The 16,742-nt window shown below is 43.5% G+C and overlaps 1 protein-coding gene across 8 annotated transcripts in view; it reads right to left on the bottom strand.

Moving 5' to 3' along the window:
• Nucleotides 1–5,895: 5,895 nt before the first annotated feature.
• LOC145459106 (vinexin-like) overlaps nt 5,896–16,742 on the bottom strand; it is a 29,932-nt gene continuing 19,085 nt past the window's right edge. For 7 of the 8 annotated variants that reach the window (XM_080337716.1, XM_080337709.1, XM_080337710.1 and 4 more), the window contains 6 exons: nt 16,563–16,639; nt 15,479–15,564; nt 14,534–14,725; nt 12,493–12,632; nt 11,123–11,319; nt 5,896–6,946 (listed from right to left, as the gene is read on the bottom strand). In XM_080337716.1, the coding sequence (XP_080193842.1) occupies nt 6,432–6,946; nt 11,123–11,319; nt 12,493–12,632; nt 14,534–14,725; nt 15,479–15,564; nt 16,563–16,639 (1,207 nt within the window). In that variant the 3' untranslated portion in view covers nt 5,896–6,431. Of the gene's footprint in view, nt 6,947–10,106; nt 10,147–11,122; nt 11,320–12,492; nt 12,633–14,533; nt 14,726–15,478; nt 15,565–16,562; nt 16,640–16,742 lie in introns of all 8 variants that reach the window. The other variant, XM_080337713.1, reaches the window with a different exon arrangement.

Raw genomic sequence — 16,742 nt, forward strand, 5'->3', positions numbered from 1 at the left:
TGTGACAGCACTGCAGCGTTACGAGATATTAATAAGACCCTAAGACAGCTGTGATTGCATCAAATATATGAAATCCATACTAGCGGCATAAATTGACATCGTTAAAAATATGGCAGATGCGTGTATGTTTGTCAAATAACATCGCATCTTGGTTGTTATCGCCTCACTACACGCCCATCAGCAAGCAGCCCAGCATTCTCGCCAGGTCGTTGGCCAAAGCCCACGTTTTGGAACAGTGTAAATTCGCAACCATACCAACCTTTACGTCATGGATACCTAATTAGCCACTAGATTAGTGGGGAGAGGCCATGTAGTGTAGAGCTATGCAAACTTATCCTGTTTCTCTCTTGAGACAAATCAAGCATGAGCAATTAAAATCGCTTTGCGTTGCATTGAATTACTCACAAGAAACTGTGCAAAGACATTTCTACAACCTAGGTTATGTATGCTCGGCTTGGTAAATTATATGGAGCATGACTCCCACTCCCGCAGATAAACAATCAATGTATGTGACGGTGCCGAGCCGCCTATATCTCTCGTTGGCGGGTTGGCCAAAACCAGTGGTAGCCAATCCCGCGCATATAGGCCTACAACACAATGTACGGTACAAGAAAGTGAAAGAAATGACGCATCGTAAATGATCGGGATACCAAGCGATGTCACTGTGCTTAATTGACCGCCCAGCTTTCTTTCGCAGTCACGATGTAATAGCTCGGGGAACGACCGCATTTTGAAATCACCAGAGGTGGTCAGTAACGAATTACTTCTACTTTTTAGAAGTACTCAAGTAGTTTTCCTCTACTTCTGGTACTTATTCAAGTAGATCTGATTTACTCTACTTCTACTTCGTAATATTATGTGATCTACTTACTTACTTTTCGCTATTTTCAGTTAGTCAAGTAGAAGTAGTTTGATCCCAAATGCGAAATATAACCCGAGGAATTTCGGGACTGTTTTCACAGAGTACCAACATTTAATATTCATAAAAGTCACGTAAAAGCCCAGAAATTTTGTTGCGCTTCGACCACAGTAGTTATGGATTGACAAATATGTTTTCACGAAAGTATCAGTGAGTATATTTTAGGTACCGGATTGCTTGGTTCCGCTCACACCGCATTGTCACCCATATCAAATATTTCATCGCAGTAAATTTGGACCCCATAAGGTTGGAAACTACCGTTTCGCAATCTAGCAATTACCTATCGTTTTGTAATCTAGCAGCCCATGACGTGTACAGCTAATCTGGAAAATCCGGCTTCTTTGAACGTTACACCTCTTTTAGCAGATTCCCTTTGAAGCTTTATGGACAAAAGACATGCCATATATTTTCCGCTTTTTAGAAATGATATTTGTATTTCACTTTCAAGTCCAGCTTCTTGGAGGTACAGAACTTCAATATACAATTGAATAGTATATTCATATTTCAAGTCACTTTCAAGTCCGAGTATCATACTTTGAGTTATAATTATTTCCAGTTCTTTTATCTGCAGAACATACACATCGAAGCATAAAAAAAAGTGTAGTAATGCCTCCATTTTCCTAAAATAAAGCTACACTTAAATATAACTTTTACGATCCATAATATTTGTTATTAACGTATACTAATCGCGTAAAGTGTTGAAACCGTACCCGATACAACTTCTCCGTATTGCTCTTCGCCTAAACTTGGAGGCTTATAATATGGTGTAGGGCGCCATGCCATGATATTCTCTAAAACGTTTTTTTTTAGTAAACAAAGGGTTAGTATCACATTTTCATATCAATACTATAATTTGCATCCCCTGATGCGAAAGAATGCTTATTCTGTCGAAAATAGATACCTTCTCGGATGCATCAATACGAATCAAGCTCTATGCACCTTTCGCATATCTCAATTTGGACTGTGTTTTAAACATGTTTCGAATTGACTTTGCAACCCCCTGTAACCTACAATGGTGAAGTGAAGCAATGCCAAACATTTTATACACACTTTTCGTTATGGGGCCACGAATTAGGACTGTTTTCAAAAGTACTTACTTACTTGAGTAGATTCAAAGTCAGTCAATTCTACTTCTACTTCAAGTAGTTTTAGGTGGCTTATGATAGAAGTACTTCTACTCGTACTGGAGTGGATTTTTTCGTCGCTACTTTTACTTCTACTTGAGTAGCTTTCTTGACTACTTTGACCACCGTGGAAATCACCGACGACTCCACCGATCATTTAATCAACAGCGAGAGTTCAGTCAGGTATGTTTGTGTTTGAAGCTTGTTTGTTACAGTATCGGTATTGATTGGTCGCCGTTGTTATGCCGTCCGTTCGTCGCCGGCAAAGTACTCCTATTGACGATAGCTGAACTGCTGTAGTTCTCAACAGAAGTTCCTTCGTGCTACCGGCTTAAAACTGTTTATTTAAATTACTCATTTTCTTTGATTGCTTCGAAGTGAAGTGGCGCGTGACAGAAATTTCGCTTAAGGGTTGAAAAGACAGAATGCATCGCCTCGATGCCAGAGATAGGCAGTGTTGGGATCAAGTCACTACCTTCGAGTCACGAGTCATTCCGAGTCATTGCACATTTTGACTCGAGTCAAGTCAAGTCAATCGATTTTCAAAGGTGACTCGAGTCAAGTCAAGTCACTCGATTTTTGGCGGTGACTCGAGTCAAGTCAAGTCAAGTCAAGTCAAGTCAAGTCAAGTCAAGTCACGAGTCAAGTCACATTTCAAGTCAAGTTGCCTTTTCGAAGTATGAGGCATGATTACGTCATTGCAATTTGCTAGCTGTCTGAAATACAGATTGAGGGATCATTGATTCCGAACCAATGAACGAATATAGAGTGGAATATACAAGCAAGAAGGCGCGGTACCGCTCACATACACGTAGAACTGTTGAGCTGCGTAAGTAATTGCATAGCCCAAGTTTATATAGTTACCAGCCAAAATAGAGAATAGAGAGACGAATTGATAAGATGCAATACATTACTCATTTACACATACATATGATAAAATTCCAGCTTGCGCTAATGGTCGAGGACAATATACACTATATTCGAATTCGATTTCAATAAAACAAGAGGTTCGGTTAAGGTAAGAACATAGAACAGAAATAGACATTTTTCTATTTTATTACTTTACTACTAGAGTTTACGACAACGTAACTGTAAGCTTCGATCACTTCGTTTGCGATCAATTTATTTATGAGAGAACAATCGAGGCTCAGTGAAACGATCGATCGTTGAATGATTGGTCGCTTTCAAGGGTTACACAAGCGTTTCGTGAACAATCCGAACATATGCAAGATACAGTGATTTTTATCGGCTCCGATTACTTGATGACTTGAAATTGACTCGTGAATTTTGCTCCGAGTCACGAGTCAAACCGCATTTCTGATACGCCGAGTCAAGTCAAGTCAAGTCATTTTAGCAAAGTGACTCGAGTCAAGTCAAGTCATAGGAAAAAGGTGACTCGAGTCTGACTCGAGTCATCCCAACACTGGAGATAGGTAGGGTGGAATGCAGTGGCGGCTCGCGACAATATCGGGTGGTGGGGCAAGGGCTTAAAGCGACTTTTTATCAAGATGACGTCACAATGGCGTTTTCCAACGTAAGCAAGCAACTTAATGATGGTACGGTAACATGAATGTCCCGACATAAGTGATTTTAACGTATGTGCCACGAGAGGTCTGCCGGTGAGCTGTGACTTGAAGTGTGGTAACTGCGTAAACGGCGTGCGGAACAAAGATTCAACACGGTTCATGTTTGCACTTGACCTCACTAAATATCTGGAGAAATGGAAATGAATAGCAGCCTCGCAAATTCGGTCTCGGTACAGCATAGGAGATTTTGGCCTTGAAACTGGAGACTGTAACACGACACATATGGCTTTATTACTGTCTATAGATCTGCTGCGAAATCGCCGTTGGAAAATATATTACCGAATAAATACGTGGATGAAAGCCGTAAACTTAGTACACTGTTACATGACATCATCGAGAAGTAGCCTCGTGGCCGTTTTCGGTATGGGGTACACTATCAAAATTATTACGAACAGACCAACACCGAATTTTGCGTAAAAGTTATTGAGGAATAGGCGGATCAAGCGATCAGCTGTTAGCCGCCATCGAAAACGAAATAGCCATCGCGCTTGACAGAGGGTTGTAAGCAAATGGCTTGAAGGCAACAATTTTACGGTGAAATTGACATTGGAGAATAATAGTGAATATTTGAATGCAAACCGAGGATGTTAGTAAACTGTTTCATGATATCCATGATATCCTCATCTCATCACCTATCTCAGTATGGAACACAGTTAACGTTAGCACAGATACACCGGCTTTTGCGTGAAATCCGCAATGCGTTGTAGGCTAAAGTGTCAGATAAGCGCACATCTCTACCATACTCGATCTTGATAACGAAATTACTGCCCTAATCATGGAGTGTCAACCTCAATACTTGGCAGAGCGTTCGATACTAAAATCAGGACATACGTGCAAAAGCTTATGACGGATCTAGGTAAGAAGCATCGTTAAAATCAATAGAGACCAATACCGGCTTTGTGTAAAATCTGTTAGCGATAAATGACGAGTCAGCTCTCATTCGACTTAGGAAACGAAATTGCTACTAACATAGTTCAGTGACAAACTTAAAACTTGGTACAGCGTTCGATGCCAACATTAAGACTTACCGTACCAAATGTCATGACCGATCTCCGCATGGAACATCGTAAAAATCAATGGATACCAATACCGGCTTTTGAGTAAAATCTGTTAGCGATACACGACGGATCAGCACACACTCAACTTCGGAAACGGAATTGCTGCCCTAAACTTCAAGTAGAAACCCTGAAACTTGGGGCAGTGTTAAATACCACCATCACGACATGACATAACAAGTTTCAAGAGTTTTCATGGTGTGAAACCCCATTAAAATCGACCTATACCAACAAAGGTCGACTAAACGCATATGACGGTAACCGGGTTCAGATATAAATAGGCCTACGATTGTTACATCACACCTTAAGGGCACAGACCTATTTTGCCCCGCTTGGTCGGTAATTTTATGAATAGGAGAGACTAAATCACCGTTTCTTTATTATGTGCGGCTTTGAGAGAATAGACAGAGAACGCTTGTTATGAGCGCTACCGGGGCATGTCCCGGCTAGGCATTCGCAAAGCGTAAACACAGAAAAGGATTCGATTTTCACAGAGACTTCGCTATAAAACGGCATTTACCAGCGAAAGGACAAGAAGAATACGACTTTCGCTGTGATTTCGGTATATATAGATTGCTGTGCGTCTATAAATGGTAAACGTTCGGTATTGAACAGAATTTTAGGTGGGGCAATGCCCCAGTTGCCCTATAGGACGAGCCGCCACTGGTGGAATGCTACCTTATCGTGAGAATAGTCAATCTGCAGCTCGAATAGGGTGGCTTTGTGAGGAAAATGGCTGCCGACTGGTGTCGGACGCGAGCTTCATCGCTTCGTCCGGCCATTGACTTCTTTCCCATTTGCGCGCGATGAAGTAGTACAAACATATTATAAACCACCAATACGAGACTATGCTTTTACCCGTGGCCCCATAACAAAAGTGTGTATAAAATGTTTGGCATTGATTCACTTCACCATTGTAGGTTACAGGGGGTTGCATTTATAAGTCAATTCGAAACAACATGTTTAAAACACATCCCATCCATCGACTACTTCATTCCCGATAAATAGTTTCCGAACATCCCTGCTACTGACAATGTAAGCCCTGTCGTTCGCGAAAAACGGCGAAACCAGATTTGTTTCACGACAACATCTTCTGTTACTAATTTCACATCAAATATGCGCCGCACTAACCACCGGAACCGTCCGTACGATGGCGCCAACGCCTTAACACAGTAATCCTCCCCGCTTCCCGAAAAACAACACACCGTACGTAGTATTGCATGCAATTAGGCCGATAATTTAATGAATTCGATAATCACAATATACGTTCATTCGCAGAAAAGTAGAGATCGATGAAATCACGACGGAGGCAAGTGCAGGGTTTTAAAACAAACGTACGCGGAACCAGCAGACAGAGAAGCACAATGCGAACGAAAACGATCCTGTCGCGTCATGCACGAAAATAGTGACCTTCCACGACTCGAAACGAGCATTGGAACCAAACACGGTCAAATCCCAGTGTTTCCAAGAGACTTATCTCATCGTACTCATCACACAGACACGCGTAAGCAAACACTATATTCAGCCACGCGGTGAACTTGCGGTGATAAAACACAACTCAAAGCACGTACAAAAGTATATAAGTAAATACCCGCTCACCCGACAATGATTAGAACACCGAATAAGAGCGATATTGGAAAGGAAAGAATATGATACCCTCTATCAAGTCTGGACACAGGATCGCGCCCGGCGGCAGTTTGAAAAAGTGAGGTTTATTGCAAATAATAAGTCCGCGCGTGTAGCCGGATTAAGCGATCGTGACATAGTTGCCGGGAAACGTGCCGAAGGCACCGGTGCGCTCGCAGGTGCCTACGAACCAGCCATCGTCGCATTTCTCAACCACCTGCACTGCGTCGCCCGGCGCAAGCTCCAATTCATCCTCGTTCTGCGGATCGTACCGGTAGATAGCCACGAACTTCTCTCGTAGCACGGGGAAGTCGTCGCTAACGTCAACGCTCGCGCTAACGCTCGCGTCTGCATTTGCGACGCTCGCGTTAACTCTGGCGTCTACGCTTGTAGCGGCAGGTGTGCCGTAGGCTGTGAGTTTGGCTGGGTCTTCGGCCTGATTGCTAGAGCCGGATGAAGACACGGTTGACACCTGGGAAGTGCGCTTGCCGTCCGTTTCGCTTTGGAATCCCAAGGCCGCGTCGGTCAGCTCGGGTATGTCGTATTCTCCTTGGCTGGGGCGCGGTTTCGAGAGCTTGGCGCCGCTGTTCACTACTTCGTTCGCCAGGAAGGCGGCGCGCGTGATTTTCGCTTTGTCTGAACGAGAAGCGAGGTTTTGATAAGAGCTGCTAGGGGCGGTGTCTGTCATAGCTGGGGTCGGAAACCTATTTTTGCTCTGCGGGCCGGTCTTCAAGGAAAAGGCAGATATGAAACACTGAACATTTATTTCAGCCCGTACACTATAGCTGGGTCGCCAAATGCCATACCGTCCTTCTATTGGAGGACGATGTCTTAGGGTTTCGCGGTTAGGCTACTGAAGTTTATCGCTGGATATTTTTTGATCCCTCGATATCGATGGCGAACCTACATTTGAGGTCACTCAAATGGCGACCAACAAGGCAGTAACACACATGTTTCCAGTACAGAGATTAACTCGATCTAAAAAAATTACCAGTGACCTCGAGTCGTTGACCACTAAAATTGTGAATCTACACTACACTACACTCGAAAAAGTAGACGAACTCTTCGTGGGCTGCCGACCACCGTCATAAAAGATTTGGGTTGGACCGAACCACCCAAACATACGATATTCAAGAAAGCAATCAGCGTCGAAACTATTCCTAGCTGAAAGCTCTCCCGACGTGTAGAGCGAGAGATTTCGGATTCACATCCACGTTTGTGACGTCACACATCACTACCGATTTCATCCCGATTCATTTCCGGCTGCGCACATGGATATAAGTCGCATTTCCGGTAGCGGCAATCGCAGTGTTGCAGGAACGAAACATATGTGACGTCATAATCAGTTTGGTTTTCATTGACGGCCGCATTTATCAAGCGATGGTGGTCCTTGGTCGGTTTAGCTAGCAAGTAACGCATTCTAGTAAGCTTGGATATGAGAAAGGTTAGCACCGGCGTAAGTTTCATTACTGAATCTAAAGATATTTTCTCTCAACCCTTGACGCGAGCGAGGTCGAGTCCCTTGACATTAGAGTTGGCACGCGGTACAAAGACTGCCTTGGTTGCGTGGGATTTGACAACTGATCCAGGTTTCAATTTCGCTCATAATTGCGGCGTAGTAACCAATAATAGTACGCCCCCGTTTGGGAATTTCGCATTGAGGATTTGAGACGGTAACAAAGAGTTCATATTTGACACGACGCTCGACCAGTAATTCTACACGGAAGTGCAAAGCAAATACGCACTGCAATATCTCGGCCAGTTCACAGCTCAAACCTTATCAATCGAACTGACGTAATAGCGGAAGGTGAGTACTTACAACCCAGGGAGATGAGTGGATATGCGAGTAACGAGGCACCTTACGATCAAAGTTCGAAAGAGCGGAAAACAAGCGGATTTTAAGCCGGATTTAGCAATAACTACACAATATACTTCTACCCACACCCACATGCCGCGTCACTTTCCTTTGTATATCAAGTTGAAGTATCACTTTCCCTAATCGCAAACGCTTCTACAAACTACTACACAATGTAATACTCATACGGTATTATGGCGTCCGCTTCCACCATGACGGTGCAGCATATCTACCGCGACACATATTACGCAATATGTTGTTTCGCGACCTCAATTTGCATAAGATCGAAAACACGCAATCGCTTCGTCGCTTTCGACACCCGTAGCCGCAATTGTATTTGCAAACGTATCGTTTTCGATTTATCAAATTCCCCCCCAGGCCTCACAAACATTCGCCCGATTACGGACACATTCCACATTCGAGTTACGAGCATATCAAACATCAGGTGGCATCCGCCAGCCATTGAGTTCACCAGCACAAAGCACGTAACACGACACGCTGCGAGATATTTTGGAAGCGCGATCTATTTTCGCTCGCGGATACCGCTAAAAACAGGGAAATCCCCAATACCGTTATTGAGCTTTGCATAAATTTACATACGACACGCGGCCGGTCGCCCACGCGCGACGGAGCTCACATTGCGACCGATCCGAGTTCGCAAAACATTCGGTTGCGCACGTCACATGCTGAATTGCTGATAGCCGCAGACTACGAAAAAAACGTGCATTTTCGAAGCCACATCATGAGTTGAATTCGTACGTGTCAGTTATCCTCAGTCAAGAGTTGTTTCGAATGTTTGAAATTGTCGAAAATCTCACGTAAATGATCCGTAGACGAGTTCATGTCCGGTACTAAGTTACAAATGGTGCTGTGGTGGCGAGATAGCGTAGCGGTATGATCCACAGCTGCAACACCAATGGGTTGCGGGTTCGAGTCCGACCGAGGTCGGCTCCAGAATTTCTATTCAAGTGTTACAGGCTTATCTAGGCTCCTCCTCGCCATCTGATACGCGCAAGCGGTGTCTTAAAAAACCTGGAAGTGGGCCGTGCTACAAGTCGGCAGATACGGAATCAAAATAAAGACAATAGGCCTTGTGTAAATGACCATTGTAGTCGACAAACCCCATGAATAACACAAGCAAATGTTGCTGTACAAAATCGAGCGCAAGGTTGATTCGAATTTGAGTCAGTACTATAAAGGTTCGAGTCAAGTGGAGTTTTATGACGCTAAAACAGTAATAATGACCCGGACAATTATTGCACAACACGTCATTGAAAATAATTTTGCACTTCTCGAACATCACTATTTCGTAGCGCTTCGTGAATATCGTACGGGTGGATCAGTAATTCAAGGAAATGTAGTTGTAACGGTCATGCGGTCATGTTTTGATTGTCGAGTTACGAGCTAAAAAGTCTTGAAGGCTTCCGTGAGGGGAATAATGGACAGAAATTATACTTTTCGTGGGCAGAATAACTATATCAGTGTGAAGGGCGTGTGTTTTCGTTACTCGTAAACATCGATTCTCAATAATCGCCTCGAATCATTACAATTGATTCTAGATTTGGATTTTGAGTGGTCGCATCGTTTCGCCCAGCCCTGTTCCAAAACGTTCTAAGAAATTCCAAAATCCCACCTCCAAGTCCAGTTGTACAAAAACAGCAAATCTTAAATCCACCATTTTCAAACGCAACTCCAAAAACAACCACACACTACAGACTACATCAAAAAGGCAAGCCGCGAGAAGTCTAATAGCCCGCGCTACAAAGTGATACGCGATCGCTGCCGGCATCAACCGAACGCTGATAGCCGCTAATCGCCTAATTTCCATACGAAATGAGACACGCGCACAACCACTCGACTGTGCTTGACGGCAATTAATATGATGAGATGAATGGCTACTGTTAACGGATAACACCGCACAAAAACTACTCATTGTCATACCGGAGTGGACATCGTTGCCCGTCGGCTTGGCGAAGTCAATCTGTCAAATAGTTCGGTAAAAGCAAACTTGAAATTAGGTGCGATCATCATTAGCTAATTAGCAATCGTGAAACGGAACTTAACGACCGCGTAAATATATTCAAATCAGTAGTTGTTACACTCGGGCTGTGAGGATACCAAAATGTCCGTAACGTGACTTATTCCGAGATCACAACAACTTACTTTGCTGCTCTCGTGGTACGTATGTAGCTATATTTAGAATAGCTATATTTATCAGCAAAAAAGGCAGAATTTTTAAAGTATCAACAAATCCGTATCTTACGCAGTGACCGCAGCATTGCCGGTACATTGTGGCGACACAAAGGATGCCGTAATATTAAACAGACACTGCGTGGGCCGAGTGAGAATCTGTTCTAACCCGAGTAATCTATGAGCACAGGTGGAAAAAAAGAAGTCGAAGCGACGTCGGAAATTTGTACTTGAGTACAAATGGCCACTCGAGTAAAGCAGTGTTAGGGTTGCATTCAAAACAAAGGCTTTTTGAAGAAAAAAAACATGTTTTTTTCTTCCAGTTGTAAAATCATGCAATAATTGTGTAAATACATGTTGTATGGGCCTACGGACAATTACCACCCGATATAGCCGACGTATACGAATGGGATGCTTGGAACCCTCAAAATAGTCGGTTCACCAGCAATAGTACCTAGATATTTCGTCAAAGAAGCTATATTTACCCTATATTTTCAATTGTCAATCCACTATGACGTCACATTTGAATATCCGTAACGTCATGTCTTTAAATAAATGTAAAATATGTTTTAAACAAGGGCCTTGCTTCAAACAGGTTTGTTTTAAATTGAATGTTGTTTTAAATGCAACCCTAACTGTGTGCTGGGAAAATTTACTCCGGGACAGACGAAATATTTCGTTAATAACCATGACCATGACCATCTCTGACTATAAGCAAACCAGCCATCTCAAATCAAACCACATTGTTCGAAAATCTAAACGCTCACCTTCCGGGTCCCCGGAGGGCGGCGGCGACACGGGACCTTGTCCCGCGAACCTGTTGGGAGCCTCCTTAGACACAGGCGACTTGACTTTGGGCACTGGCGCGGCAGTCGACTTGGGGCCGGCCGTCTCCGGTTCGGATATCACCTCGATGTAATTGGACGGTACGATTCCTGTCCTCCGCCCGATGGCGGCCTTGTACCTGCGTGGGAACGCCGGATAATTACGGCCACCACCGACCACATATACGGGATTTCATACTAAGACAAAAGTAAATATTCTACAGGCTCAGTTTTGCCGAAAGTCCATCAACAGTGTAGTAGAAGTGAAGTGTACCTACTCCGAAAAAGCAGTAAGTAATTCGCTACTGGTTCTGCTACCAGATCAGGAATCAAGTATCGAGGTGCTTCTACTTTTTTTGGCGTACAGAGACAGATCATGACGAGTCGCACTAATTATTTAACTACTTCCACTAACAGTTTTGTTTTTTGGGCAAAAGACCTCAAATACCTACTTTTACTTGTACCTGAGCACAGAAATTTACGTTACTTCTACTTCTACCCGAGCACCGACGATGTTTGTTTGTCTACTTAGACGATCTGAGGCTGCAATATCGTTGAAGTAGCAACTTAAAATCGAAAATAATGGGGAAATGTGCAGTAGGAGTCTTCAAAAATGACTTTTACCTCAAATAGCACTGGCTACTTGATAATAAGGTTACCTAATTCAAGTCAACACACCAAATTTGGTTCAATTCCAACCAGTAGCCGCATTGCTACAGGAGAACAAAGTTTCTATTTATTATATAAAAATTAACAAAAATTTCAAAATTTGCTATTCACCGGGCATGAAAGTGTTAGGTTGTCTATAGAAACGATGTTCATCAAATTTGGCTCAATTCCAACCAGTGGAAGCGGAGTTATTGCCGTCGAAAACTTTGGATTTGAATAAAATAATATTTACGGCGGGCACACCTATAATAAATAATTAAAGAATTGGTCCCCGTATATACTATTTTATTGATAATCCAAATTTTTCGACGGCAATAACTCCGCTTCCACTGGTTAGACTTGAGCCAAATTTGGTGAGCATCGTTTCTATAGACAACCTAACACTTTTATGGGGTGAATAGAAAATTTTGAAATTTTAGGTAATTTATTTTTATATAATAAATAGAAACTTTGTTCTCCTGTAGCAATGAGGCCACTGGCTGGAATTAAACCAGCTTTGGTGTGTAGGCTTAAATTAGGTACCGGTATCCTAACAATTCTATCACGTAGCCAGTACAATTCGAGAAAAAAAGTCATTTTTAAAGACCCGAATGTACAGGCATGTCTTTCGCGAGGCGTGTCGCCCAATCGTGGGCATTACTCACCAGTTCTTATCCACTTTCTCGATCAGCTCCAACGAATCCCCCTTTTGAATCGACAGTTGCTTCGGATTCGTCCCGGTAAAGTCGAATTTCGCCTTGGCAGCACCCTTTTTCTTCGCCCGCTTTTCAGCCTCGCCTAGTACCTGCGTGTAAGTTGTCGTTGTTGTTTCAATATTCATGGCATTTTGACTACTACAGTGATTCACACCAGGCCGATATTTCCTATCACGAGACCGGCGCGCGAGTTCAACGACAATTTTCGAGCCTCGCATCCTACGCGCGGAACAAGCGCGCGATTACACACCGCAGATCGGAGCGTAATTGCCGGGCGGCGGGCAGCGCTAAAAATAGCACTGCGCGCTGAGCTGTCGTCGGGACGCCATCCTTTCATTAGCGGCGCGAAGATAGCGCGCGACGCCGCGAAATTGACCAGCGCCGGCAGTTTTCACTTCGTTCCGAAAGGCGATTACGGTTAGGCATAGTCGAGATGAAATTTTGATTTGACAAAAAAAACGAACTTGTGAATTCACTTAGGATTACTTTGAAGCTGGATTTGAAATTTCTACCCCTTTTCAATTCTCGTGAGTCTTTTGAACAAATTTTAGTCAATACCAGGATTCAAACCTTTATATGATACCGAACTCTTACGGATTTGGATTTGAAGGGACTCATAAAACTTGGATATACAATTGAATAATATATTCATATTAGAATAAACCAGAATATTTTCGACCGAGGCTCGTCGGGGGTAATCGTCAGCAAAGAGTCGACAAGTCGAAAGAACATCGTCTATCAACAAACGAATCACAAAATATGACGTCACGGGCATGAAATTTCTAATAATCGAGGCGAAGGCTATATTTATTTAGATGGTTCACAACCACCTTCTGTCGGCACAGACCAGGCTGCCGTATTGTGGCAAAACTCGACTCCAAAGCACACAAACGAAAGTGTGAACGGATTAGGATTCATGTCGAGGCTTCCGCAGCGGGAAGAAGTATCGAAACCATAAAATAACTCTTAGTATGATCGTAACGAAGACAGCCTCCATGACAAACCATTGCCATTACGGCGCAATTATTCCCGCGACGCTTAATAACACCCGCTAGTTAACATTTTATCGCCCACCGCAACGCTGTCGAAGCGCGAGTACTTTTTTTAGGAATAATAACTTAATAACCGCGCCGAAAACCAAGATTACGGATTTGGTAAATCGATTGGTCAAATTAAGTGTATCAATTTATCGGTTTTGTGTGTACGAGCGATTTTAGGATATTGCGGATACCGAATTGAAGCGAAGTTGTCAGGTGTTGATGGCAAATATCAGGCCTTTCTGGAGGAATAAATGACTGCCGGACGCGTCGCTGTTGAGCAATCAAAGAGCGCCATTCCACGGATTCATGACAATTGCAACACATGTCTTGTGTTTCCGATCATGAAATCGTTAGGCAGCAACTACTACGCTACAATTTCGACGTGGCGTCCACCTTACCGAGATCACGATTTGTTATTTGACATGTCGCTAAAACAAACCAGTTTTCTGCTATTGTCATTTATTGATACACATTTGTGCAACCACATCGTGTACAGCAGAGACGCAGCGTACTTGTTTGGTGCGAGTGTCAGAGACTAGTTGAGGTCGTATCGATAGCACAAGTATTTGTTCTGTATCATCACGGCTGCTTTCCGTATGTTATGTAGTCAGGATGAAAACAATGACTTTCTCTCGCAGTGCATAGCTGATGATCGAGATCATCTCGCAAAGTTAGTATATTAGGTAATATCCCCGCGCCAAAGCAACATATGTAGGCCTACTGTACACGCTTACTGACGTAGCTCGCATGGGTGTAAGAGGGTAGAAAGTGATTTGGACATCGTGAAATCATATTTGTCGATTACGTCGCATTACGTAACCGACAATCGATCGAGTCGTGGCATGCCATAAATTTTGATCGCCCCTCATAAAAACGCAACGCACATCCCGCCGCCCGCGTATCGAGGAAAACAAAAACAATTCTCGCATTCTCGAATACGCGCGACCTACCTCGACATATGACACGGGGAACATTCCCGACGACTTCCGATCGGGCGTTTCGCCCTCATACCAGTCCTTGTTGATGGTCTTGGTGATCACGATGACCTGGTCCTTCTTAAATCCCAACTGCTTGCTCGACTGGGCCACGAAATCGAACCTGGCGCGCGCGTTCTGCCGCCGGCCCTCTTCGCGTTTCGGTTCCTAAACGGAAATCAGGAACTTTTCCTAAACGGAAGAAAGCTTCTCTCCCTCACAAAAATAAGCTTTTGAATAGGAAGCTTCGGGTCCTATTATATTTACATAACAGAGATGTAATGACTCGAGTTACCGGCGGCCACGACATTGGAACTTCAAAGATTAGAAAAGTTAACAAATCATTGATATTTCGACTACCAGAACAGGTGACTTGAAAAATAGCGCCAGAAACTGTTCAGAGCCAGGAGATTCAGTGAATTATTACTGCGAGGCATTTCATATCACCCAAGAAGAGTTCTAAAAAGTGGGTTTGAACATGACTTGAACTCGAAAGTGAACCCTGAACCTGAACACAACGACTTGGACACGGACTCAACATTATGAATTGAACTCCACCCTTGCTCCCCACCGTAACTCGAGTAGATGCTATTTAAGTGAGATCGACACGTGACTGGGAACCTTCCGACTTCGTTACAGCCTTGTTACATAACGAATATATAATCAAAATGTATATTAAGCTTTTGATGAACGGAAATATGCGGTTTTTCCTAAACGGAAAAAGGTTTTTCCTCAAGCACAAATTAGAAGCTTTTCCTAAACAGACAATAGTTTCTATTTTCTCGCGCAGAATTAGGAAGCTTTTTGGAAAAAAGAATAAGGTTTTTCCCAAAATAAAAGAAGCATTTTGATAAACGAAAAAAAAAACTATTTTCCCAAGCGGAAATAAACGTCGAAAAACTTTCACAAAAAATGCGCGACCTTTGACTTGCTCGTGTTCATGACGACGACATGCTTCGGTTCGATGACCACGTGATCTGCCAGCGGGAGGTCTTTCACTTCGTATTCTGCAAAATAGTTCGCGGCGTAAACGGAAATACAGATACGGCAGAGTGGCGAAACAAATGTCGTTTGACGCTTCAAAAACGCGGTAATGACTGGCTGCCCAAAAACCGACATTGCGGTTGCACGGATAGCTGTAATCGATATGCGTCGGCCGACATTTCTTACCGGGTTTTCGAGAGTTATTGAAGGATGTGGGAGCCGACCACAGATATGATTTCAGTCTTCAAAATAAGTATAATCTGACCAATTTGAAATTAGATCACACCAATGATGGCCTGACACCACACTTTATGGGTATTAAACAATCGTTTTAGCAAACAATATGAAACACGTAACAGCCAAAGTCATTGACACTTCCAGGGCGTTCGAAATCGCATCGATATACCACCGGCAATCAAAAATGTATAATCCCACAATTGTCAGCAGCGCGGTCATCTATTCCACTCCTACTTAACAAGCTAAATATAACGCGCGACCCAATTTCGCGCCGACACTTCCCAGATGATTACGCCCGAGCAATTTCCCAGAATGTCGATTATGTCAACCGAAAAAAAACGCTGCGTCGGGCGAAAACGCGTCAAAAATACCCAGTCGAGCGCACAACGGTAAGTGATTCCCCCAAAATGAGTCAAAAGCTACGCAGCGGCAGCGAGATAAGCTAGGTGTGCCTTCCTGGATTCGGTGGCCAAGTATAGCTACCACTGGTATTCTAGGTAGCTGCTATACCAGACATCCACTTCCCCCAATATAGGGTGGGCAAACATATTTTACATTTAGCGACTTAAATTAGCTTAAAAATAGCGAGGTGTTCCACGACTGATTTTGCAACCGCCCAAAACGGCATCATTTTCGAATTCTTTCGATTCCTATTAACCGTCATTACCCTAAAATAGTCGATCACAACGATCGCATCATCCCATCTGTGATAATCACACGGTATTAGCCTAATGGAGCGGTATTAAAGTTATTTTTCGCCGCTCGACAATCGCTATATCCTCACCTGTGCCGTGGACTGGTTCAACTCGATCTGTTTTTACAGCGGCAGCCTTCTGTTCGTGATTGCGCGGCGGATTATAGCTGTAATCAATCGGAAGACTGTACAATTTACGAGAACTCTCTGCATGAGCACCATGCACCACACGAAATAGAGCGTCTACTACACACAGCTGAAGCAAGACAA

This window comes from Botryllus schlosseri, chromosome 16 (genome assembly GCF_051294905.1).
Source record: "Botryllus schlosseri isolate E-star chromosome 16, Bs_hap1, whole genome shotgun sequence".
Lineage (NCBI taxonomy): Eukaryota > Metazoa > Chordata > Ascidiacea > Stolidobranchia > Styelidae > Botryllus > Botryllus schlosseri.